This window comes from Cetorhinus maximus, unplaced genomic scaffold, assembly GCF_964194155.1.
Source record: "Cetorhinus maximus unplaced genomic scaffold, sCetMax3.hap1.1 HAP1_SCAFFOLD_1674, whole genome shotgun sequence".
In the NCBI taxonomy this organism is placed as follows: Eukaryota; Metazoa; Chordata; class Chondrichthyes; order Lamniformes; family Cetorhinidae; genus Cetorhinus; species Cetorhinus maximus.
Window position 1 is genome coordinate 45,813 of NW_027597614.1, and position 27,188 is coordinate 73,000.

The following is a 27,188-nucleotide window of genomic DNA, read 5'->3' on the forward strand; positions in this document are numbered from 1 at the left end:
AATTTAAATTGTTGAGTCGCATTCCTGCATGTAACCATGTCCAGTAGAGCACAGGGTGAGCTGCTGTGGCTCAGTTCATAGCACCCTCGCCTCTGAATCAGAGGGTTGTGGGTTCATGTCCCACTCCCGGAAACCAAGAACTGTGATTGTACTCGAAAGAGTTGCAATCTGTGACTGTTGATAACTCGAAAGAGTTTCAGCACATTAATTCTACGCTGGCTTTTTCGAAGAGGCAATCCAGTGAGGCCCACTCACCTCTTTATCTATATCCCTGCATCTGCCTTGGCCCCTTGTGCTTGTAGATGTGGGCGACGATGCTTTTCCTCATGGATTCTGACATGCTGCCAGCCAGGAGCATACTCTCGTACACTTCCAGCAGGTCTGGGCCCATCCAGTCCCACAGAGCCGAATACAACTCCGCCGGCAAGCCGTCGCTTCCGGGAGTTTTACTCTTCTCGAAGGACTCAAGGGCCTTAGTCAGTTCGTCAGGAGTTAGCGGTTTGTCCAGGCTCTCCCGTGTACTGTCATCTAAGACCTCCGTGATAAAGGACTGGGAGGCCATGCTGTCTGTGGGCTTCACGTCATACAATCCAGCATAAAAGGATTTGCTGATCCTCAAAATGTCGGACCGCGATGACTTTACTGAGCCGTCTTCTTCCTTCAGGCTGCTGATCACAGAGCTCTCTCTGTGTACCTTTTGGAAGAAGAAACATGAGCACGTCTCATCCTGCTCCACGGAGCGGACTCTGGAACGGAAGATGATCTTGGAGGCCTCCGAGGGAAAGAGCGAGGCTTGCTGGCTCTTCACCTCTTGGAGTTGCTCCTTGACATCGACCCCCCATCGACTGCAGCCGCAGCAGGTTCTGCATGTTTTTCTGGATTTGGGACATTTCCCTCTGTTCCTTTCTAGCTTTCTGGACACCTTTGAGGATGAAAAACCTCTTGATATTTCCTTTGGTCGCTTCCCACCAGTGTGTCAGGGACTCAAAGAGGGGTTTCACGGTTCTCCAACCTTTGTAATCCCTCTTGAGCTCCTCAATGTTCTTTGGGGTCAGCATTTGCATGTTCAGCTTCCATGTCCCCTGGCCAACCCTCTGGTCTTCCTCTAAGTGACAGTCAGCCAGTAGGAGGCAGTGGTCAGAGAAGAACACTGGCTTGACGTCGGTGGATCTGACAGCGAACGCACGGGACACAAACAGGAAGCCTATCCTGGAACGGATGGACCCGTCTGGCCGCGACCAGGTGTATCTATTGTATCCATGCTGCTATTGTCAACTTCATCACCTGAGCTTCAATTTTGCCAGAAGTCCAACATGTAGCATTTTATCAAACGCCTTTTGAAAATGCTGAAGTCGTTCTGAAATTTATTTTTCCCTTTTGGTCCATTTTACACTCTCTATTCATCAGTCTTTCGTTTCCCCTTTTACTTTCATTTTTCATTCCTTTTCCAGATTTGATTCTCATTCACTCTCTTTTCTGTTCCCCTGTTACCTAATCTTTAACTCTCACTGGTTAAGGAAATAGATTAATAGTCTGCTTGTTCACTGAGATCCCAGGTGCCCCACTGCCCTCACACTTCCAGTAACTTAGCTTCAAGCTGACAGGAATCTTTACTGACACACACTGCGAGATTTCCTGCAACATCCTGCCCCCGCTGTTGCTGATACTTTATTTCTCTTTCGCTGAGAGTATATATAGTCGCTTGGCAGTACAGAGCTTGAGTATTGCTGAAAAAAGACGTGCTGTTGAAGCTTTGCGTCCTGCACTCATCAGGACAGGTTTGCTAGAATACCAAATCTCACAGGATCAACAATGTAATGGGACATGAGAAGAGAGTGCTGATTGTTTAGCAAGTGGACTGAGTGAGGGAGGCATTGTCATGGAGAATGCACCAGAGACCAGTTAACTGCTAAGCTTTTGTTTAAATTCAAACCAGGCAGGTCGACTCTGGTCAAGGCATTGCCAAGAGGAATGAACAAGGGAATGGCTGTCCCCCAAGCTTTCCTTTAGGTTAAAAAGGCGTAATACGTGACCATGCTCGTTCTGTTTGCAAAGGACAAGGCCCTTTGTGTGAATATGTAGCTTGTAGCGTATATAAGTGAGCCAAACGGCTCAAAAATATTGTGGTGTAAATGGATGAGACCAAAATAGCATGGATACTGATAGGACTAGCTTCATCGAAGGCTCTGAATAAACATGGCGCAAAGTGATTAGCAACAATCAAATGTTGTTTTCTTTTAAATAACTGGATAATTATTTAGCCTAACTACCTGTGCAGTTTCTTCCCACCATACTCAGTGTAGTTACGTAACCAGGTAGTCAAACATGTTGCATATGTGTGTAGCACAAGCACGGCAGATAGTTTCTCCTGCCTAAAACTTGCTGGTGGGGGATGTGGGTGTGTGTACAATCCTGTCCAACCGCTGCTAGGGAGGGGTGTGTACACCACACTCCCTATCCCTGCTGACGAGGGAGTTGGCCCAGGTTTGAGCCAATGATTGCATGGGATTATTTTGAAGATGACAAGAGAAGTCCTTCCCTAACTATTAATTATCCTTCAGGCGACATCACTGGAACAGTTTACCTGGTGATTATCCCGTTGCTGTGTACAAATTAGCTGCTGTGTTTCCTGCATCATAACAGTGACCGCACTTCAAAACACTTCATTGGCTGCAAAGCACTTTGAGAGTTCTGCTGGTCCTGGATAGTGCTGTATAAACGCAAGTCAGTCTTTTCATGGCACTGAATCCTGCAGCTGGTTTTGATCTGCAACCCGCTCCCTAGTTATTCCTCTCTGTGCATAGTGCATCACATTCTTTCAGAACAGATCAAAGGGCTATTCTTCTAGTTCTAGTCTTCACGCTAAGATTAATATGATGTGCCACCAAAGAACATTCCACATAATGTGGGGACGAACCAAATACAGCAGAAAAGGCAGGGGGTGCTAAACCCAGCCTTGCATCTTACACTGACCTCTGTCCTGTGGATTGTCCAGGCTTTGTGATGCAGCACGTACCTGTGACCAGTGCAATCACCCGTGCAGCCGTGCTTTCAGTGTGCAGACTATTGCTTCCTGACCTGACTTGTACAAAAATGGAGAGTGAATGTTTAATTTGTGTGAAGGACCTGCCTTGGGAGCAGCTTGCAGTCTTCAGATCTGCTGGCAATTTACTTTCTTCCCACATGATGAGCTTTAATCCCCGTCAGAAATAAATTAAGGTATGTTTTCTGTGGCCTGAATTTCTTGGAACGGTGCAGTTAACAGTCAAAGGTTCTATTCCCGATCGGCTACTTTGCCTGAATGCCCCCTCTTTTAAATACTCCAAATGAATGGACGTTTTTTCAGTACCTGCTCTTCCTTTCTCTCTGCTCCTGAACCGCAGCTCCGCTGGTCAAAGAATTGGTTCAAAGTGATTGATGCAGCTATCAGAACGTGAATTAAAGAACCAAAGTCAGTCATTCACCCCTCCCCTCGAGCCTATTCCACTATTAAGTTAGATCATGCCTGCTCTGTACTTAATCTCCATGTACCTGCCCCTGATACTCTGACCTAAACACCTCTAACGATTGCTGTCTTCAAAATTTCATTTGAGCCCCAGAATCCCCAGCCTTTTGAGGAGAGGGTTCCAGATTTCCACTGACATTTATGGGGGAAAGGAAGGAAGTGCTTCCTGATTTCACTCCTGACTGCTATAATTTTAATGTTGTGCCTCCTTGTTCTGGACTCCCTCACCAGAGGAAATAATTTCACCATTCTGCCCTATCGCATGCTTTTATCATTTGAAATGTCTCGGTGAGATTTCCCCAAGATCATACAACCAGTTCTCTTAACTTAACCCATTAAGCCCCTATGCCATTGTACTGAATCTGTGCTGCGCCCCTTCCTGAAGTATGTTGCTGACAGAATGTGGATTCCCAATGGGACTTCAATCACTCCTCAATCCACCACTTTATATTACCACCCTCTCGAGAAAGAGGCCAATACGCCATTGGCCATTTTGATTGCTTTTTGTTCTCATGCTGTAGTTTTTAGTGACTTGTATTCATACACGCCAAAATCCCTTTGCTTGCACACAGTTCCTGTTCTCAAGTCATTAAGAAAACAATCCAATTTTAGTCTCTACCATCCATAGATACTGCCTTATATAGGAATGGCTTCTCTAATCAGGCTCCATGTTTTGGAACAATTATTGCCTGGTCCCTTTGATGGTGTTTCTGTGGCCAGGAACTCTGGCTGTGTGGCTCTGGCTCTCGCTATAAGTCTATCTTTTGCCACAGTGGCTCAATACATTGTACTCTTGCCTTGTGCCAGCTCAACATGCGATTTGAGATGTAACGGTTTAAGTCCATTTGCTAAACTTGCTGTAATTCTGTTGTCAGCTGGCTACCTTTTTTCCTGGGTGTAACCTTCCAGCAAATGGAGTCAGGGCTGGAAATAGGACCAAGTGTAATCTGGGCAAAAAAAAACTTGGACTGGAAGTAACAAAAATACATCACTTAACCAGCAATGGAATGGGTAGTGTGGGCCTTGTTGATACAAATAGACTAGGCCACATCAATATTGCAAGAATGCCTGAAGGCAATGGCTGTACTACTTGTGCAATGAAAGTGCTGAAAAATGTTCAGCACTTTATTCTATGAAAGCTGCAAGCTTCAGTGCATTAATATTTAAAATTGGTTCACTTTGCACTTGTTATGAAAGACTTCAAAATAGTTCACCCCCACATGGCTATTTTCAAAACCACGTGTGCTGGCACCCAGCAGTAATAGTAACCGCACCAATTCAGGGGACTCTTTTGCAGTCATGGATAAGGGAAAATGAGGCTTTAAATGGTGGCCAAGGCTCCGTGATCACACTCCTGCCTGTGTGAGTGAGTCAGAAAGCTGTGCTTTTAAACCCCACTCTAGGACTTGAGCATATAATCCAGGATGACCCTTTGGGGCAGTACTGAGGGAGTGCTGCACAGTCAGAGGTGCTGTCTTTCAGATGAGATGTTAACCCGAGGCTCTGCCCTCTCAGATGGACGTGAAAGAACCCATGGCAGTATTCAAAGAAGAACAGGTGTCAGGAGCCAATATTTATACCGCATCCGAGGCAAAGCCGATGACCTGGCCATTAACTGCTGTTTGAGACCTTGCCATGTACAAATTGGCTGCTGCCTTCCCTGCGTTATAACATTGACTACAGTTCACAAGTACTTTCAATGGATGTAAAACACTTGATTGTCCTGAGGTTGTGCAAGGCATTATATAAATGTAGGTCTTTTTTATTTACTTGCCTGGTCTAGTTGAGGAAAGAAATCTGTTAACTTGACTAATTTTGGTGTGGAGTGCATCTCTTTTACTTTGGGGTAAACTGGCTGCACCTAGTATATACCAGAGATTATCTGATGGTTGTCAATGTTAAGCTCTCTATTCTCCATCTCTCCTAGATGATATAAATTTTGCCGGGAAACAGTGCTTTACCTTCTGATGGATGAAGACCCTAACACTGCAAAGCCTTGTTCCCATGGCGAGCCCGGCAGTCAGTCCTGATTCTTCCTCCTCTGATAACCTCAGTCCAGATGAGCTGGAACTACTGGCGAAGTTGGAGGAGCAAAACAGGTGAGGGTTGTTTGTAGGAGAACACAAGGTGGGTGACATTGTAGCAAGGAAGCTTCCAATGCTGCAATTTAACCAGAGCTGTGTTTTCTGAATTAGAACTAAGCTGGGCTCACTATTTGGGTCAAGCCTGTGGCTTGAATCTTTATTTCTTCTAAGCCCGTTCTTGATTAAAAAGCATGGAATAAAAGGGCAGTCTGGTCGCTCCGGAGATTCTGAGGATTGTTTCTTTGCCACGGTAGGTGTTTTGCTATCCCCTGTGGTAGCCCTATTAGCTTGTGTGCTGAAAGATTTTCTTCATCAGAATGATATGTGAGCTACGATTGCAGTATCTTTCCTGTTCATAATTTTTGGTGCATTTCCTTCAAGGTTTATTATACCAGTGAGGGTGACTGTCCGGGGTAACCTGCAGTAACGGCTTCCGCTGTCTCCATTCTGTGATTTCTATTGTGATTCTGTTCGCTGATTATTTTCTAGCGGTGAAGTACAATTTGCAACATTTAATGTTGCTTTACAGTCATGAAATGTCAAGGACTTTATTTTGGCACTTTGTTTTGCAATTCTTAGTGTGAAAGTCTGATATTATCCTAAATTAAATTATTCTCCATAAGACAGTCAGGAAAAGAATCCTCCTGAGCTCGGTACAGTGTGTGTCCTGGAGATGCACTGTACACTGTTTGTGCAACAGGAACATACGAGCACACGGATTAGGAGCAGGAGTAGGCCATTCGACCCCTCAAGCCTGCTCTGCCATTCAACAAGATCATGGCTGATCTGATTGTGGCCTCAACTCTATGTTACACCTACCTCCCGATAGCCTTAGTTACTGACTAGCAAGGGAGTCAATCTACTTCTGCCTTAAACATATTCAATGACTGTGCCTCCGCTGGTCTCTGGGGAAGAGTTCCAAAGACTCATGACCCCCCTGAAAGAAAAAAAAACTCTTCTCACCTCCATCTTATAAGGGGCGACTCCTTATTTTTAAACTGTGTCCCCTAGTTTTAGTCTCTCCCACAAGGGAAAACATCCTTTCAGCATCCACTCTGTCAAGTCCTCTCAGGACCTGGTGTTTTAATAAGATCACCTCTTGTTCTTCTGAACTCCAATGGATACGTCCAGCCTGTCCGACTATTCCTCATAAGGTAGCCTCCCCCATCCCACTCAGTCGAGTGAGCCTTCTCTGAGCTGCGTCTAATGCATTTATGTCCTTTCTTAAATAAGTAAACCAAAACTGTACACAGTACTCTAGATATGGTCACATGAATGCCCTGTACAGCTCTAGCAAAATAATCCACACTTTTATATTCCATTCCCCTTGCAATAAACAACATTCCATTTGCCTTCTTAATCACTTGCTGTACTTGCATGCTAACTACTTGTGATTCATGTAGCAGGACACCCAGATCCCCTCTGCATTGCAGAGTTGTGCAATCTCTCTCCATTTAAATAATATGCTGCTCCTTCATGCCAAAGTGGACAAGTTCACATTTTCCCGCCTTATACCCCAAAGGAGAGTTTACCTCATAATCATTCTTATGTCATGAACTGAGACATGTTGCTAAGTACCATCTGACCATCGTACACCTCGTTTATTGTTTCACAGTTGTATGGCGAGCGGCCAGTACAGGATATTGACTTCATCGCGGATGGTTGGATTGGGTTATTGAGTTTGAAGAAAACAAATACAAAGCTTTGTGAATAAAGATGGGAGACATTGATGGGAAGGAATCTAGAGTACCCGCTGTAAGTCAGAAGGTCAGGAGGAGGACCTAGCCATGAACTTTATCATCAATTTAAGCACCAGATGTTTTGGTAGGCTCGATTTATGTGGGATAGATTGGGAAATCTGTGCAGTGTGGCGATGATAGAATCATATAGCATAGATGGAGGCCATTTAGCTCCCTGTGCCTGCCTTGCTGGCTCTTTGAAAGAGCTGTCCAATTAGTTGCACTCCCCTGCTGCTTCTCCACAGTGCTGCCAATCTTCCCTTTGCAATCATTTACCAATTCTGTTTGAAGGTTCCTGTTGAATTTGCTTCCACCATCCTTCCAGGCAGTGCGTTCCAGATCATCATAACTCGCGACATTTTTTTAAAAAAAAATCCTCTTTGCTCCTCTAATCCTTCAGCTAATTTTCTGAAATCCGTGCCCTCTGGTTGCTGACCCTCCTTGTGGCAGCCGCCTGCTCTAATAAACCCCTTTAGTAACTTTGAATGTCTAAGCCTTCCACTGACCACCTCTGCCCTAAAGAGAATAACTTCAGCTCTAGTCTTTTGACATGCAGTATCTGAAGTTCCTCATCCCCTGGTACCTTTCCAGTAAATCTGCTCTGTTCCCTCTTTAAGGCCTTGACAAAGTTCCTTAAAGCACGGTGCCCAGAATTTAAACTCCATCCTCCAGCTCGGGATGATTCGGTGATTTATAAAAGTTTATCGCAACTTGTTTTGCTCTATTGATAAAGGCAAAGATCTTTAACAGCCTCACTAACTTGTTGTGCATGAACAGTTGCGTATGTGATTTTCCCCCTACGCAGTCCATTTCTCCCTTTAAAACTATCCTTTAGTTTATATTACGTTTCCTAATTTTTCCTTCCAAAATGCATTGCTATTGGGGAAGGAATTGAAAATCTGACCCTGGGTGTGCATTATTGTATTGCATTGCTTCAAACCTGGAGAGTGCTGCACACACACACCTTGATAAATGTTACGCAGAGGCTGGTGAAAGCATAGAGTGAACGTCCCAGGGAGGCTGATACTGCAGGAAAACCCGAGGAAGATTTGGGTAGATGTTGAGGCAGCAGACATTGGGAGGTATTATTTAAGACTGTCCATCTAGAGTGTGCAGTGTTCCCCTAATCCTGCCCCTCCCTGGAATTAAAATGCTGCAGTGCCCATCTTTTGACCCCTCTCGCGTTTTAGCTGACAGGGGCCCTCTGGTGACAGAAATCCAGTACTGCTTCAGTGTAAAACATACTGTACCTGGGCGGTTTCATTTTTGATCTATTCTCCGTGAGCCAGTGCGTTGACATATTTCTGAGCCGGATAATATAGACCCAAACATTATTGGGAGCACCTATAAGCCTCGCCTCCATGGTGAGCCATGAAATAGCTGATACTGGGTTCAGCTGAAGCTGCGCAAGTTGTCAGAGGATTTTGTTTGGGATATGTTTGAGTGGGCATGCAGGTGAGATAGGAGCCGCAGGTTGTTCCCTATTACTGGCACTCACTATTGTGGTTTCCTTCAACTTTTACGTTGACTGCCGATTCCTGTCATTAATGCGACACAACATTCTCATTGAAGGACTGGCCGTTGTGACTGCTGCACCAGTTTCTAGTGTGAGGGGAATTACTGAGACGTGGTGTGCATTTTACAAAACAGTAATATCCCATTACGAGTCCAGAAACCCCCACTGGAATTGTCTCTCTCGACTTTTGCTAGGTTGCTGGAGGCCGACAGTAAGTCATTACGGTCGGTGAATGGGTCGCGACGGAACAGCAGCGGCTCACTGGTCTCCAGCTCCTCAGCTTCGAGCAACTTGAGCCACTTGGAGGAAGACACATGGATCCTGTGGGGCCGGCTGATCAACGAATGGGAGGAAGTGCGCAAAAAGAAAGAGAAACTGCTGCGGGTGAGTGACACGGGGGGTGCGGCTTGTTATTTTGCCAATATTATTGATGAAAGGCCTGTGGCAATTCCTGTTCACCAGCCTGCTGCCAGAACCACCATGTAATTTTACCGTTTCCAAAATGGTAAAGCAGATAATCAGCCTCCAGATCTTGCTGGTATCAATCAGGTCAAGGGCCTGGCAGTTTTATGAGAGCAGAAAATGCTGGGCCAATATATCAGGCAGCTAAAAGAAGGGAGAAGTAGTTGAAAGTTTGGTGGAGCCCATCAAAATGTTACCTCATCCTCCTCCAGAAGCTAACTGGCTTGCTTTACATTCCAGATGTTTTCAGTTTCTTATCATGGCTTTCCAACGTTCATTTTTTTCCTTCAGCCTATCAGACCCCATAAACCATAAAGTCCCCGTTACTTTGCAGTGGGACTTAACTCCTGCTCAGCACCCTCCCTTCCAATCTGGTTTCAATTGATCAACTTGGGAAATTTGAAGAAATTACAAACTTCATTATATTCCATATCATTGCATTAAATGGTTATAGAGTTGAAAGACTGTTCATAGAGTATAACAGAACAGGAGACCTTCGGCCCATCAAACCTGCCCTGGCTGTTTGAAGGACCAATGCAGTTTGTGCCACTCCTCCACACCCCTTTTTTCTCCAAGCGTTTACCCAATCCTCTTTTGAAGGCTGCTTTGTCCACCGCTGTCAGGCAGAGTTTTCGAAACCCTAGCCACTTGTGTAAAAATATATGTCCTTATGTTGGTCCCGGTCTTTTGCCATTCACCTCAAATCCGTGTCCCTGATTATTCCCATCGGCCATTGGAGAGACAGCAAATCAAGATAAACAATCTAAGGCCTTTATGATTTTGACCAGTTCTATCAAATCTCCTCTTGCCTTTCTCTGCTCTAAGGAGAACAGCTCCAGGTTAAGGGGAGATGGTGGTGTAGAGGTAATGCCATTGGACTACTAATCCAGAGGCTAAAGCTAATCCTCTGGGGTGGGGTTTCGAATCCCACCACCAGTGGAATTTAAATTCAATTAATAAAATCTGGAATATAAAGCTAGTCTCAGTATTGAAGACCATGAAACTGGAACCGTCTTATTCACTAATGCCCCTTAGGGAAGGAAACCTGTCCTTACCTGGTCTGCCATACATGTGACTCCAGACTTGACTCTTAAATGCCTTCTAAATGGCCTAGCAAGCCATTCAGTTCAAGGGCAATCAGGGATGGGTAACAAATGCTGGCCTTGCCAGTGACACCCACATCCCATTAAAGAATAAATTTTAAAAAACGCAGCTTCTCCAGCCTAACCATGTAATTGTAATCCCTTATCCCTGGATCCAATCTAGTTCATCTCCTCTATACCCTCTCCAAAGCCTTCCCAAAGTGTGGTGTTCAGAATTGGACTGGTGAACTTGTGTTGAAGGTCTGGCATAACTTTTTTTATGGGATGTGGGTGTCATTGGCTGGGCCAGCATTTATTGCCCATCCCTAATTGCCTTTGAGAAGGTGGTGATGAGCTGCCTTCTTGAACCGCTGCAGTCCCTGTGGTGTAGGTACACCCACAGTGCTGTTAGGGAGGGAGTTCCAGGATTTTGACCCAGCGACAGTGAAGGAACAGCGATATGTTTCCAAGTAAGGATAATGTGTGGCTTGGAGGGGAACTTCCAGGTAGTGGTATTCCCATCTACTTGCTGTCCTTGTCCTTCTAGGTGGTAACTTCCTGGCATTTGTACTGTATGCTTCTATTTCTAAAACTCGGGATCCCACGTGCCTTAGTAATTGCCTAGTTAACCTGTCCTGCTGCCCTCAAAGATTTGTCCACAAACACACTCACCCTGGCCAGGTGTGCCGCCTTTTAGACTTCATTTAGGATTGAATGTTTCTCCTCATTCTTCCCACCAAGACTTACCACTCCTCACTTTTCTATATTGACTTTCATCCGCCATGGGTTTGCCTATTCCATCAGCCTGTCTGTGTCATCTTGAAGTTTATTATTGTCTTTCTTGCTGTTCACTACACTTCCAGGTTTTATGTCAACTACAAATTTTGAAATTAGGCCTTGTACCTCCAAGTACAAGTCACTGAGGTATATTAGAAACAGCAGCGGCCTTCATACTGAACATTATACACTTACCCTCCAGTCTGATTCACTACAACTGTTTTCTATCCCACAGCTAATTTTGTGTCCGTGCTGCTGCTGCTGTCGCTTTTATCCCATGGATTCAATTTGCTAACGAGCCTAATTTGTGGCATTTGATAAATTGCCTTTTGGAAGTTCATATTTAAACCGTGAGCTAAAGTCTCATCATCCACTCTGTTACCTCATTAAAAACTTTAATCAAGCTAGTCAAACATAATTTATCCTTAATAAATCTGTCCTGGCTCCTCTTTATTAATCCATGCTTATCCAAATGGCTGTTAATTTTCTCCTGGATTATTGTTTCTAAAAAGCTTCCCCAGCCACTGATATTAAAGTGACTGACCTGTAATTGTCAGGTTTCTCCTCCTCCACCTTTTTGAACAAGTCCTGCTGCCCTCTGGCACCACATTCTAAGGAAGATTCAAAAATTTTGGCCAGCGCCTCTGCAATTTCTACCCTGGTCTTCCTCTGGAACCTATGATGCATCCTGTTTGGGTGAGGTGACTTATTCAGTGAGTGCTGCCAGCCATTTTGATGCTTCCCCTTTGTTTCATCTCACCCAATATCCTGGCAATCTCCTACTCTTTCGGGTACCATGCTCTAAGAGGGTGTTGATGACAATGGACTCCCATTGGATTGGTCCATGACTGTGCTTGGCAAATAACTGCAGTGGTTTACTGTTGCCTCCTGCAGTATGGCTGACCAGGAAACACTCCCACTCTTACAGCCTGCCATCAGGTGTATTGGAAGGATTTACAAGCTGATAATCTGGCTATGTTATGAACATGCCTTCTGTGGCCATCAAGTCTGGAGTGAGACTTGAACCTGGAGCTTCAGGCCCAAAGGTAGGGACACTACCCACTGCACCACAAGACCCGTCTTAGTTAAACTAGCTTTGGCAAAGTCCTCTTTCTTGGAAAACACCTCAACCATGCATTCTGCGTCCACCAGTTGATCTCCATTTTCATCCCTACTCAGCCCCACTGCTCCTTGAATAACCCATTTGCTGTTAATGTGCAGATTGGGAATTGGAAGTCCAGCAATTGCATGGGTGGGAATCTAGCTCTAAATGTTTTTTTTTGTAGTGAGTTTTTTGCTCAGAGATGCAGCTGTTTGTATCCGGGTGTTTGTCTGTATTTTATATCCTGTGGTATTACAGGAAGCAGCACCTGGCTTTACGCACTGAGAATGGAAACTACCTGCTGTCACTTGCCTCCTGGAGACTGGCTCGAGTGGCATCGGGGCTGGGTGGGGGGTGGCGAATATGAAGGGTGGATTGCTGGCTTTGGGGATATAGCGAGAGAGGGAGAGAAAATCTCTTTCAAAATCAGATATCCAGGAATCCTACAGCTGTTGTCCAAAACACAATAGTTTAACCTTTCATTTGTGTATTCCTCAGAAAAATTCTGAATTTATTAACCACTTGGGATGACGTTCAGCGGAGGGGATCCTTTTAATGTTCTCGCATGAGGCTGAAATTCCAGGGTCTGTCAGCATTACCACACTATAGTCTTCTGCGTGTACAACAGTAGCTAGCAGTTGCTTTGTAGTGCAGAGCTTGAATATTGCTGAAAAGAGAGCAGAAGCTTTTCACCCTGCACTCATCAGGACAAACACAAGAATGCCAAATTTCAAATGATCACAACATTGTAAACTACAGGAGAAGAGGGTGCTGATTGGTTGGTAAGTCAACTCTGATTGGCCAAGGCATTGCTGTGGAGAAAGTAACAGGGAACTATAGGCTCCCAAAGCTCCTGGGTAATTGAAAAATGGCACAAGGCTTGAACATATTTGCTTTGTTTGCAGACAATGGGTCCCTGCTTATGAAATATATGTTGCTTCTCACAAGTGTAAATGAGCCATATTGCGAGCTCGACATTACAGCCTGTGCACTGGCTACTATGAACAACTGAAGGAAGGTGCTGTGTGATTCGATCAGCTAATCGCTGGGATGAAAGGCTTGTGTTGCACCAGCACTGAAATTCTGACACGATGTTGCTCAATTGTGTGGCAGGCAGAATGTCTTTTTGGACTGACGGCAGTATTCTGTTCGTGGAAAATACGTAGCTGTGGCATAGTAACAGTATAAAATGGCTTCCTTAACCTGTTGTTTAAATTTTCTCAATTTACCAACCAATCAGCATCCTTTTCTCCTCGTGATCATTTGAAATTTGACATCCTTGTGTTTGTCCTGATGAGTACATGACCTAAAGCTTTAGCACCTTGTGCAGAGATCTGTTTGCTAAAACATACTTACAGTCGGCTCACAGCTCTTAGTCACCTGCCCCAACACTGACACACATCACACATCCACCCTACCCTAACAGAGTTAGTCACTGAATGACCATACAGAGATCTTTGATAAAGACAGTGTCATGTCCATAAGACATGAAAGAGATCCTAAACTGAATCAAATTGTACTTTCTGCACATTTAATAATGGACTTTGCTGGAGAAAAAACATGGCTGCTGCAGGTCACATGATTTGTACGGTGGCTACAGTTCTGGAAGCTTCCAGCAGCAATTAGAGGACAAAGCTCAACCCTCATCCTCATGGAATCTCTCACCTATCATTGTGTGAACCCATTAGAGTCAATGAAATAAGGCAGCAGCATATGTTCTGTCTGCCCAGCCTGGACTTATAACAAGAGAGAGCCATCGAAACTTGCTATATGTGTGGAGGTGCTAATAACCACCATCTATCTCCTAAGGTGAATGATAGATTTTGACCAGAGGCATAGAAACTGATTGTTACCCTGAAAATGTCTCATCAATGGGCAACATCACATGACCTAAACTTCTTTAGCCTTTGGAAAGTTTTAATGTTACATTCCTGAACTCCAAGGGCAGTCTGCTATTAACATCCAACCTGTCAACATCAAAGCAGGACTCCAGGCTGACAACAAAGCCTGTCTCAAGTCAAAACCTTGTTCTCTGGAAGATTCCTGCCATTGCCTGTAGAGTGGACCAAGTCTCTGGATACCAACCCCAACTTGCTGCGTCAGCACCAACTTTAAAGGAATTCTGCAACTCCTGCTTTCAGCTAGCTAAACCCACCTGAACTTTAACTCCTAAGGTGAAGGAACCCTCAGTGGACTCTGACATTCTGGACTCTTGACATTCATGTGAATTAATATCCACATCTTTGTTTTTTTTGTTTTAAGTTATTCCTAATTGTAAAACTCTTTTCTTTCCTATCTCCTGTGTATGCAGTTGCGACAATCTCCCCTGTGTTTGAATGCATGAATAAACAATACTTCTGATTTAACCCTAAAGAGAGTTTGCTGCGAGTCACTTTTAAATTAACTTCACAAACAGAAGTCTGGGGAAACACGCCAAAGCCTATTTCAAAAATTAAAACACCTCTGCTTAGGACATAGGGCGAGAAAAATAAAGGAGTTTAATTTCCCCACTCTCCCTTGCCCTAACAACAGTATTATGGTGTGTGGGAGAGGGGATAGACTTGAGATGAAATAACTCTTATTCCTAATGCACCCAGGAGGGTGGTGGGGTGAGTCGGGATGGGAAGGGTTTGGAGTAAAGTGTTACACAGTGAGTTTGAGAACCATCAGACTGTGTAACAGTGAGGGATACAGTTTCAATTCTTACCAACTCTGGAGTTATCAATCTTCGGTGGCCCCTGCTGTAAGAAAGTGCCAACCAGAGCTCGAGTATCATGCACAAGGGAAAGATGATGTTGTCATTGGGGTACTCAGGACTGCAGTGAAAGATTCTTGAGCAAGTTACTAACCTGACTGTTGCCTGCGGATGCTCATGCTCCAAAGTTCCCCCACCACGCCGATAATAGAAAGACTTAATGAGCTTCAGTTCAAAACGTCACTTCATTTTATTTCTGGTTGAAGGTCAAATCTAGAAAGTGTAGAGGTGATCTTGCCAGGTTAGTAAGGTGCTGAGCACTATGCGGGAGGGAAAAGCTGGAGGGGTTAATGAGCACATGCTATTCTCCCACCCCGTGGGCAGCTCTGAAGGATTTTGCTGACTGCATGGTTGGTTGTGATTTGAACATTGTGTTCATATCTGATAAACAATATGTCATTCTCTGTAGGCCTTTCTTTTTGTCTTAATGGGTAATTACAGAATGGAAGGGTTCTGGGTTGGCATACTGAAGCCAATAGCAATAACCCTTTCTCTGGATACTGATGCTGTAGCTGTCCTCAGTGGCTCTAAGCTAAGGAGGGGAAAATGGCCAGGTCTTCTCCTTAAAGCTGTCCAGTAACCTCTGCTGGAGTTGCTCAATGTGGTTGATTTGCTCGGTGTTTGGGCTTCTGTGTAGAGTAGTTACTTGGGCAAAGGGCTGCAGGGTTTCGCTGCACAGGAAACATTAGCCCAGTGCCTTTTCAGGTGGTAGAAGGGAAATTGGATAAGAGGGGGAAGAAATGAAAGAAATGTCTCTTCTTTTCAGGAGCTTATTCGGAAAGGAATTCCGCACCATTTCCGGGGGATTGTCTGGCAGTTACTATGCAATGCGACTGACATGCCGGTGAAAAATCAGTATTCAGAGTTGCTAAAGATGACCTCTCCCTGTGAGAAGTTGATCCGGAGAGACATTGCTCGCACGTACCCAGAGCATGAATTCTTTAAAGGACAAGACAGTCTCGGACAAGAGGTGCTGTTCAATGTCATGAAGGTGAGAGATGAGACTTAACTCCAACCCAGTTATGATTTCCTCATCCCTTTGCTGAAGACTTGTTTACTCCAACCTTGATTATTCCTATTCTCCTCTGGCTGGCCTCTCAGTTTTAGCCCCCTGTAAACTTAAGCTCATCTAAAGCTCTGCCCATATCTGAATTCACATCAAGTCTCATTCATCCATCACCCCAGTGGTCACCGACTTAAATCGTCTCATGGGTCCAGCAGCACCCCAAATTTAAAATTCTCATCTTATGTTCCAACCCCTTAATGGCCTCGCTCCTCCCTATCTCCATATCCTCCTCCAGCCCCAACAACCCTTTGAGAGCTGTGCACTCCTTCAATTCAGGCTCTTGTCCATCCTCCACTTCCTCCATCTCACAACTGTTGTCTGTGTCTTCAGTTGTCTTGGCCCTAAGCTCTGGAATTCCCTCCCTAAACCCCTCTGGTTCTCCGATCTCTCCTGGGTTTACTATATAGATGCAAGCTTTTGAAGGCAAGTTGCTGGGTTATGGAAACATTTTGTTGGGGAGTCCAGTGTCTTGTAAATTATTCATGTTGGATTGATTGAATTTCTAAAAGTACACCTCACAACGAGCAGGCATGCACACCCTGAAGCCTGTTTCCAGGTACAGCAGCTGCTTGGCCTGGATGTTGAGTGAAGCTTCACTTTGTGACCTTTGTAACTTCCCCAGTTACAACATTTTGGCCAAAAAGGATGTGTGGTTTAGATTTGCTCTATAAATTCACCAAGAGAATCTCTCCCGTGGTGAAACAGTAATAGAGTAAATGGGAGCAGAAGTTGTGAAGGGACATTGATTGATTAAGGAAGTGGGGAAAATCTGTGGCAGATGGAGTTCAGTGTGGGGTGGGTGTGAGGTCATCCACTTTGGACCTGAAAAAGTTAAATCGGATTATTTACTAAAGGCGAGAAACTGGGAACTGTGGAGGATTATTTCCTCTGGTGGGGGACTCTGGAACAAGGGCCCACAACTTTAAGATTAGAGTTGGGCCACTAGGAGTGATATAAAACAGTGCTGGAAATACTCAGCAGGTCAGGTAGCATCTGTGGAGGGAGAAACAGGTAACATTTTAGATTGATGACCTTTCACAAGAACTGGCTCAGAAAGGCCATCAACCTGAAATATTAACTTGATTTCTCTCTCCACAGATGCTGCCGGACCTGCTGAGCATTTTCTGTTCATAATTCAGATTTCCAGCATCTGCAGCATTTTGCATTCAGGGGTGATATCAGGAAGGCCTTGTTCACACACAATGGTGGAAATCTGGAACATTCTCCCCCAAAAAGCTGTTGAGGCCACTGTGGCTATTCAGAACTGAGATTGATAGATTTTTGTCAGGTAAGGTTCGTGTTTGGAACAAAGGTGGATAAATGAAGTTAAGACACAGATCCGATTAGAACCACATCAGTCCTAATTCAGACAGGTCTGCAATTTCTCAGGATATCCTACTTTTTAAAAAAAGTCACAAGACTTTGCATTCCTCAATTCGATCCCAACCTGAAATAACGGATACTGGAAAGTGAACTACATTTCCCAACACTGAAGAGGCCATCACTGACACCCCCTCAATGTTGTCTTGCCTCTGTGTGCAAGGAACATCTACCTTTCTGTTAGATAGCTCCCTAAAGGCTGCTCTAAAATGGTAACTTATCATATGGGGACTCATGCTTACACCGTGGGCTACAAAGGGTTATGTGCTATGCCACGGCATGTAAATGAAGTTCTAATTATATTAAGATGCACTGATGAAGGGCATTGTTTAATTAAGTACTTAGAACACTTATAAAGAGAGACTGCTGGGACACTTGGTTGGTTGTGTAAGGGGGATGAAAGTATCCCTACGGAGTCTCACTTGGGTTCGGAGCTGTACTCCAGACATAACAGGAATGAGTGACAATGCCAAGTAACGTGTTAAAACAACAATTTTATTGAATAATGAATGATTATTGAATAATGAAAATTAAGATAATGATAGTGATATAACAATTATAATTGATTTAAAAAAAAAGTAAAAATAAAGATAACTTTATTGAAAGGAGAAAGCACTTTATATATTAAAAGGAAGAAAGGCAACTCTAATAATACTATATTACAGGCATATATATTATTTATATATTATATATATTTATTATTTTACGAATGTTAACCTCAAACTGGTCTGCTTACAACAACTCCCCAGAATGGATAACTGCAAATTAGTCTGTCCCACGACAGGAACCTAATTCGGTAAAATTCCCTTTGGTTCATACATCTCAAAGTCTCCAAATAACCTCACAGTGGATGGGTACTGCAGTCAGTCACTCTGTTCCTGGCCATTCCCCCAGCAGCCTCCAGTGGTTGACTATCCCACTCTGGCTGCAGCACTGAATCCTGGAAGCAGCGTCCCTTTTAAGCCAGATTTCTTGCTCCACTCCAGTCTTTCGCGACCTTGTTCAGATCTTCTCAAAACAGGCCTGGTAAACACATGTCCTTATCAATTCTCCTCACAGGCACTGCAGGCTCTCAACAAATTTGCCTATTCAAGTTGTTTACACATCCTTTGAACTGCCATCAGTCAGGCTGCATGTCCATCAATCAAACTTCATCTCCTGATTCCACACCATAGTTGACCGCCCCATGTAAGCCTAATCATTGTCCTGGTTGTAGTTCAAGGATCATCGAATACAGTAAGTAAAGGGACTTCTGATGAATAAAAAAATAACTTTTTCCCCATTAGATTACTAAAATAACAGAGTCGTAAACCAAACAAGAGCTGTGGATGGCCCAACATGGAAAACAAGGTCTTGGGAAAACACGTCCCTACTGATTTGTGCTTTGATTAACTAATCAATAATAATCACAGCTAGGTTTAGATCAATGTCTCCAAAGTATGATTCAATACAAAATAACTTTAAATATTCAACCTAGACTTAAAATCAAGAGCAAAGCAGAAATAAAATGCAAAAATACAAAATTGCAACAATTAGTGGCTGCTGTCCTCAGGCCTACAGTAGATAGGAAGCAGACGGATGGAATGCTGCATTCTGTAAATAAACCTATTATCAAGAAAAGTATTAGTGTCTAGCCTCGTACTTCTTCAAGTGGCTTGGGATTGGAATAATACAGCACATCTTTAAATTATCGACTCAGTGCTGGGAAATGGAATGATGGATACGGGGAAGTGAATTCGATGTTGGGATCTCATTGAGGGCTGCAATGTCATTTCAAATTAAACAAATTTCACCCTTAGAGTAAACACTAGACAAACAAGACTAGAGTCATTTAATTTGCAGCAGAGAAAGCAGCGGTTCACCAATTCTTGAACTTGAGCCGTTCAAGCCATAATTCATTTCACTTTTACTTCCCCGTGTACTTTTATACTCGATTTGAATTACATCGACAACACCAAATAGAGAAGTTAGCACTGAAAGAAGTCGAATTCAATGAATTTGAATCAAAAGCAGTAAATTTAAGCTTAAAAGCTGGTGTGTGTAACTCTTACCTGTGCACCCTCACGGGTTGACGGTATTCCAGAAAATATACAATGGTTAATGTACCCAAGGAACTCAGTGTACCAAGGGATGGCCTTTTCCCTAGATTCTGTCACGTGTGACTGAGCAGCCTGACTGACATGTTACATACTGCGACAATGGGCTATGGGCAATGGAGGTATGTCTGACTCATTATCACTTTATTATTAGCACACGGATAATAGTCACATTGACAATTGTCAAGGAATAACCCATGGAGGGTTTTGCATCGTCATAACCTGCAAGGTGAAAACTTAACATTTACTAAGCTGTACTCTTAAGATCCATTATAGTGCAATCTCGTTCATGTATACCAGGTAGTGCAAATAATTGAACAAGACCTTGGATAGGTTGGTTCTATAGGCCCTTGTTAGTTTGACAGACAGAGCTTCCAACATTCCCATTATTGTTAAGCAGCAATATAACTGTCTATTAACCATCACTGTGCTGCTGAGTCACCATGTGGTGTAAGTATCTGAATTTTCTCCCAGGTTTGAGACTGCATTCAGTTGCTTTGTTACAGGCATACTCTCTAGTTGACCGTGAAGTTGGATATTGCCAAGGAAGTGCATTCATTGTGGGGCTGCTCCTCATGCAGGTTAGTGTGAATAATTTCTCCAGTGATGTACCAGGGTCAGCAATTCCTGCTGAACATTGTAATGGTATGGCGCTTGTGTCTAAGTATCTTAGTGTAAGGTCTCGACCCTTTCCCTGGTGTTTCAAGGATCAGCTTTGTTAGAGCAATCTTTTATTTCAGATATTTGATCCATATGGATTTCAGCAAAGCCTTTGACAAGGTCCCACATGGGAGACTTATAAAGAAGGCAAATGTGCATGGGATACAGGGTAATTTGATAAGGTGGATTCAAAATTGGCTTAGTTGCAGGAGACAGAGTGTGATGAGAGAAGGATGCTTTAGTGACTGGAAGCCAGTGTCCAGTGGCGTACCACAGGGATCTGTGCTCACCCTATTATTTGTCATTTATATAAATGACATAGATGACTATGTGGGAGGTAGGATTAGTAGGTTTGCGGATAACACAAAGATTGGCCGGGTGGTTAACGGTGAGGTTGAGTGTCTTGGGCTACAGGAAGATACAGATGGGATGGTCAAATGGGCAGGTAAGTGGCAGATGGAATTTAACCCTGAAAAGTGTGAGGTGATACACTTTGGAAGGAGTAATTTGACAAGGAAGTATTCAATGAACGGCATGACACTAGGAAGTTCTGAGGAACAAAGGGACCTTGCCGTGTGTGTCCATAGATCTCTGAAGGCAGAGGGGCATGTTAGTGGGGTGGTGAAAAAGGTATATGGGACACCTGCCTTTATCAATTGAGGCATAGATTACAAAAGTAAGGGGGTCATGTTGGAGTTGTATAGAACCTTGGTGAGGCCACAGTTGGAGTGCTGTGTGCAGTTCTGGTCGCCACATTATAGGAAGGATGTGATTTCACTGGAGGGGGTACAGAGGTGATTCACCAGGATGTTGCCTGGGATGAAACATTTAAGTTATGAAGAGAGGTTGGATAGACTTGGGTTGTTTTCGTTGGAACAGAGAAGACTGAGGGGTGACCTGATCGAGGTGTATAAGATTATGAGAGGCATGGACAGGGTGGATAGGGAGCAGCTGTTCCCCTTAGTTGAAGGGTCAGTTACGAGGGGACATAAGTTCAAGGTGAGGGGCAGGAGGTTTGGGGGGATGTGAGGAAAAATGTTTTACCCAGAGGGTGGTGACGGTCTGGAATGCACTGCCTGGGAGGGTGGTGGAGGTGGGTTGCCTCACATCCTTTAAAAAGTACCTGGATGAGCACTTGGCATGTCATAACATTCATGGCTATGGGCCAAGTGCTGGTAAATGCGATTAGGTAGAAAGGTCAGGTGTTTCTCATGTGTTGGTGCAGACTCGATGGGCCGAAGGGTCTTTTCTGCTCTGTGATTCACATAACCAGGTGTTCTGCACACAGGATGGAACTTGCTTTGTGCAGTATTAACCCAGTGAACAGGCCTTGACTGATGCTCCTGTATGAAAGCAGTGTGTAGAGTGTGTAATCCATCTAGCCCATTGAGATTAAACAAACAATCAGAAACTTGCCAGGTAGTCAGCCTAATTTTAGGGCATTATTATTCACAGCAGGCATCCTGTGAAAGATGCTGCCTGAACTACACCATCATAAAACTGAAATGCTGTCAAAGAGTAGTCGAATATTTATTCATTGACATTGTCAGGATGTAACAACCAGTTTTATGTGGATCTTTTAAAAATCTCATTCTAGGAGCCCTGTGAGTGCTCCAGGTGTTTATTCTGTTAAATGTTATAGCAATCTTGTAGACCTAGTAATCCCATTTCAAATAGAGTAACAGAATAGCCTCAGGGGAAGAATTTAAAACCCACATTTTATTCTCGCCATAACTATTTCCCACAGCTCTTCCAAGGGATTGTGTAAAGAGCTGGAAGCTTCTTTTACACCTTCTGTATTTGCTTCTTTGACAATGAAATCTTCCTCAATAATCGCTGCTCTTTAGCCAATAGCCTTATGGTTTAATTTGAGCCTGTGCAGAAATGAAATTGTTTGCACGTTTTCCCGGTGCCTCGCCTGCAGCAAATTTCTCTTTCCTTTTATAGATGCCCGAGGAAGAAGCCTTTTGTGTGTTTGTGCGTTTGATGCAAGAATATCGATTGCGGGAGCTCTTCAAACCCAGTATGGCAGAGCTGGGACTCTGCATCTACCAGTTTGAGTACTTAATACAGGTAACCAGCTGATTCCTACAAAGCCAGGCGTTGCATTCGAGAGAATTGAGAGAGAAACACTTGGAGTAAACTGAGCAATCCTTGCTCACTCACAAAAGCTTGGAGGTATTTTTCAAGTAGCATTTTAAAGGAGGAAAGCCAAGTTCAGAAGCAGCGAAGTGTAAAGAGGGAATTCCAGAACTTGGAGCTGAGGCAACTGAAGGTCTGGCCACCAACGGCAGAGCATTAAAATCAGGAACGCACAAGGGAATTAGATGAAGACAGATATCTGAGGGCTGTGGGGTTGGAAGACATTGCAGAGGTAGAGAGGGACGAGACCACGAAGGGTGAGAATTTTACAGTCAAGGTTCAGGTCAGCGAGGACAGGGGTGATAGGGAAACGGGACTTGGCGTGAGTTGAGAGGCAGGCAGCAGAATTTTAGATGACCTCAAGTTTACGGTGGGTGGAACGTGGGAGAGCAGCCAGGAGTGGGTTGGGATAGTCAATTCTAGAGTTAGTGAAGGCATCAATGAGGCTTTCCAAAGCAGATGAGCTGAGTTGGGGGTGAAGTCGGGCAATGTTGCAGAGGTGGAGATAGGTGGTCTTAGTGATGCAGGAATGAGAGGCTGGAAGTTCACTGCATGTGACACCAAAGCTGTGAACAAGACTGGCTTATTCTGAGACTGTTGCCAGGGTGAGGGATGGAGTTTGGAGCATGGACCAGAAACAATGGCTTCAGTCTTGCCAATGTTTAGTAGGAGGAAATAATGAATAATGAATGCCTGGAAGTGATTGCAAGCTATGTTAGAAATCTGAACTCCTAAATGAGATTAGATGTAAAATTACTGTAATGCGGTGCACCACAGAATGGATGTACGGGGCAATTGACTTCTGTTTTCTTCCTAACAAATTTATCCTTTCAAGCCCGCAGCAGGGTAGGATTACAAGACTGAATTGATAACTCCCAGTTATTTACAAGAGCCATAGAGTCAATTTACGGCACAGGAGGAGTTAATTTGGCCCATCTAGTCTATGCTGACTGTCCGTGGAGCACTCAGTCCCATTCCCCCGCTCTATTCCCCAAACCCTGCAAGTTTTTTTCCTTCAAATGCTCGTCCAATTTCCTTTTTGAAATAGTTCATTGTCCCTGTTTTAACCACACTTGTGAGCAGAGTTTTCTAGGTCATGACCACTCACTGTGTACAAAAGCTCTTCCTCTCGTTTCCCCGCATATCTTAGCCAAAACCTTAAACCTGTGCCCCCTAGTCCTTGCACTATCAGCTAATAAGGATCAGTTTTTTCTGACCTTAAGACACTTTTTATCCAATTAGACACTGACCCTCTTATTCCATGCATCACAATTTTGTTAACCAGTCTTTTATCTGGTACTTTTGTCAAAGGTTTTCTTAAAACCCATATAGCTGACAAACCATTGCATTCCCTTCATCAACCATCTCTGTTACTTCAAAGAATTCCGTTAGTTTGTCGAGCACAATCTGCCTTTTGCAAATCTGTGCTGGAACTTAATTAACCCAAACATCTCCAAGTGCCTTCAGTCACTAAAACCCTCCTCATAACTGATGTTGAATTGACTGGCCTGCAGTTGTCAGGACTGACCTTGCCTTTCTCCACTAAGGGTGTCACATTTGCCACACTCCAATTCTCTGGCACCTCACCCATATTAAGGGATGATTGGAAAATTATGGCAAGCCCTTTCTCTATCTCCACCTCCACTTCCTTTAGCAACCTGGGGTGCAAGCCGTCCAGATCAGATGACTTATCGACTCAAAATGTAGTCAGCCTATGCGATACCTCCTGTCTCTCAATTTTCACCCCATTCGTTACCTCTACCAATATTTTGTCAGCTTCCTCTTCTTTCATAAACACTAATGCAAAGTACTCATTAAGTATTCTAGCCTTACCCTGTGCCTCTGAGCATACATCACCCTTAGTGCCTTTCGGACCCACTCCATCTCCTACCCGGTGACTATTTATGTGCTACTGGAAGATTTTTGGGTTCCTTTTACGTTGACTGCCATTCTGTTCTCATACTCTCTCTTTGTCAGTCATATTTTCCTCTTCACTTCCCCTTAACCTATTGTATTTGATCTGTTTCTTGCTTGAAGAATTCACTTGACATGCATCATACACCCTCCTTCCTTTTTTGTTTCTTCGTTTTCTCTATATCTCTTGTCTTCCAAGGAGCCTGGGTTTTGGTTCCTGTGCCTTTCCCTCCTGTTGGAATGTACAAAGTCTGTGCCTGAAGCATCTCTTGCTGAAAGATCACCCATCGTTCTGTTACAGTTCTTTCTGTCTTTCTTTGGTTCCATTTTGCCTTGGCTGAATCCCTTCTGATCCCATTGAAAATAGCCTCTTTCAATTTAGATGTTCTACCTTACATTGCTTCTTGGTCTTTTGCATTACTAGTCTAAATCTTACGATATGATGATCACTCTTGCTCAAGTGTTCCCCCAGAGACATTTAGTCCACTTGGCCTGCCTCGTTTCCCAGCACCAGATTTTTTTTAAAAAATTAATTCACGGGATGTGGGCTTCGCTAGCTGGGCCAGCATTTATTGCCTATCCCTAGTGGCCCTTGAGAAGGTGGTAGTGAGCTGCCTTCTTGAACTGCTGCAGTCCATGTGGTGTAGGTACACCCACAGTGCTGTTAGGGAGGGAGTTCCAGGATTTTGTCCCAGCGACAGTGAAGGAACGGCGATATATTTCCAAGTCAGGATAGTGAGTGACTTGGAGGGGAACTTCCAGGTGATGGTGTTCCCATCTATCTGCTGCCCTTGTCCTTCTAGACGGCAGTGATTGTGAGCTTGGAAGGTACTGTCTAAGGAGCCTTGGTGAATTCCTGCAGTGTATCTTGTAGATGGTACGCAGTGGCGCTACTGTGTGTCGTGGTGGACGGAGTGAATGTTTGTGGATATGGTGCCAATCAAGCAGGATGCTTTGTCCTGGATGGTGTCAAGCTTCTCGAGTGTTTTGCAGCTTGCACTCATCCAGGCAAGTGGGGAGTATTCCATCACACTCCTGACTTGTGCCCTGTGGATGGTGAACAGGCTTTGAGGAGTCATGAGGTGAGTTACTCACTGCAGGATTCCTAGCCTCTAACCTGCTCTTGTAGCCACAGTATTTATATGGCTAGAACAGTTCAGTTTCTGGTCAATGGTAACCCCCCCCAGGATGTTGAAATTGGGGGATTCAGTGATGGTAATGCCATTGAACATCAAGGGGCGATGGTTAGACTCTCTCTCGTTGGAGATGGTCATTTCCTGGCACTTGTGTGGCACAAATGTTACTTGCCACTTGTCAACCCAAGCCTGGATATTGTTCAGGTCTTGCTGCATTTGGACATGGAGTGCTTCAGTATCTGAGGAGTCACGAATGGTGCTGAACATTGTGCAATCTTCAGCGAATATCCCCACTTCTGATCTTATGATGGAAGGAAGATCATTGATAAAGTAGCTGAACATGGTTGGGCTGAGGACACTACCCTGAGGAACTCCTGCAGTGATGTCCTGGAGCTGAGATGATTGACCTCCAACAACCTCAACCATCTTCCTTTATGCTAGGTATGACTCCAACCAGTGGAGAGTTTTCCCCTGATTCCCACTGACTCGAGTTTTGCTAGTGCTCCTTGATGCCACACTCGGTCAAATGTGGCCTTGATGTCAAGGGCAGTCACTCTCACCTCACCTCGGGAGTTCAGCTCTTTTGTCCATGTTTGAACCAAGGCTGTAATGAGGTCAGGAGCTGAGTGGTGTCAGTGAGCAGGTTATTGTTAAACAAGTGCCGCTTGATTGCACTTTTGATGACCCCTTTCATTACTTTACTGATGATGGAGAGTAGACTGATGGGGCGATAATTGGCCGGGTTGGCTTTGTCCTGCTTTTTGTGTACAGGCCATACCTGGGCAATTTTCCACATAGCCGGTTAGATGCCGGTGTTGTAGCTGTACTGGAAAAGCTTGGCTAGGGGTGCGGCAAGTTCTGGAGCACACGTCTTCAGTACTATTGCTGAAATATTGTCAGGGCCCATAGTCTTTGCAGTATCCAGTGCCTTCAGCCATTTCTTGATATCATATGGAGTGATTCAAATTGGCTGAAGACTGGCATCTGTGATGCTGGGGACCTCTGGAGGAGGCCGAGATGGACCATCCACTCGGCAGTTCTGGCTGACGGCCACAAGCTTATCTTTTGCACTGGTGTGACTGAGCTCCCCCATCATTGAGGATGGGATATTTGTGGAGCTGCTGCCTCCAGTGAGTTGTTTAATTGTCCCCCATCATTCTGGTTGTGGCAGGCCTGCAGAGCTTAGATCTGTTGGTTATGGGATCATTTAGCTATCACTTGCTGCTTGGCATGCAGGTAGTCCTGTGTTATAGCTTCACCAGGTCAACACCTCATTTTTAGGTCTGCCTGGTGCTGCTCCTGGCATGCCCTCCTGCACTCTTCATTGAATGATGTTCTTGATGGCAATGGTAGAGTGGGGGATATGTCAAGCAATGAGGTTATGGATTGTGGTTGAGTACAATTCTGTTGCTGCTGATAGCCCACAGCCTCTCATGGAAGCCCAGCTAGATCTGTTCAAAACCTATCCCATTTAGCACAGTGACAGTGCCACACAACATGATGGAGATGGGACGTCGACTGTGCAGTAGTCACTCCTACCGACACTGTCATGGACAGATGCATCTGCGGCAGGCAGGTTGGTGAGGATGAGATCAAGTATGTTTTTCCCTCTTGTTGGTTCCTTCACCACCTGCAGAAGACGCAGTCTAGCACCCATGTCCTTTAAGGCTTGGTCAGCCACACTTGGTAATGGAAATTGAATTCCCCCACCCAGAGTACATTCTGGCCCATGCCGCCCTCAGTGCTTCCTCCAAGTGGTGTTCAACTAAGCT

At 44.4% G+C, this 27,188-nt stretch overlaps 1 protein-coding gene across 1 annotated transcript; it reads left to right on the plus strand.

Annotated features, from left to right (window-relative positions):
- The first annotated feature begins 5,431 nt into the window (after nucleotides 1-5,431).
- Nucleotides 5,432-23,039, plus strand: LOC144676533 (EVI5-like protein). Its single transcript, XM_078536930.1, has 5 exons — nucleotides 5,432-5,604; nucleotides 9,039-9,228; nucleotides 15,789-16,013; nucleotides 20,071-20,145; nucleotides 22,172-23,039. Exons 1-5 carry the CDS (start codon nucleotides 5,477-5,479, stop codon nucleotides 22,307-22,309), a joined length of 756 nt encoding a protein of 251 aa, XP_078393056.1. The 5' UTR covers nucleotides 5,432-5,476; the 3' UTR covers nucleotides 22,310-23,039.
- Nucleotides 23,040-27,188: the final 4,149 nt, after the last annotated feature.

Excerpts from the sequence above, each read along its gene's own strand:
- LOC144676533 (XM_078536930.1), top strand. The coding sequence starts at position 5,477 with ATGAAGACCCTAACACTGCAAAGCCTTGTTCCCATGGCGAGCCCGGCA. Across the intron at positions 5,605-9,038 it reads AAGTTGGAGGAGCAAAACAG|GTTGCTGGAGGCCGACAGTA; the intron begins GTGAGGGTTGTT and ends GACTTTTGCTAG. Across the intron at positions 20,146-22,171 it reads TGGGGCTGCTCCTCATGCAG|ATGCCCGAGGAAGAAGCCTT; the intron begins GTTAGTGTGAAT and ends TTCCTTTTATAG.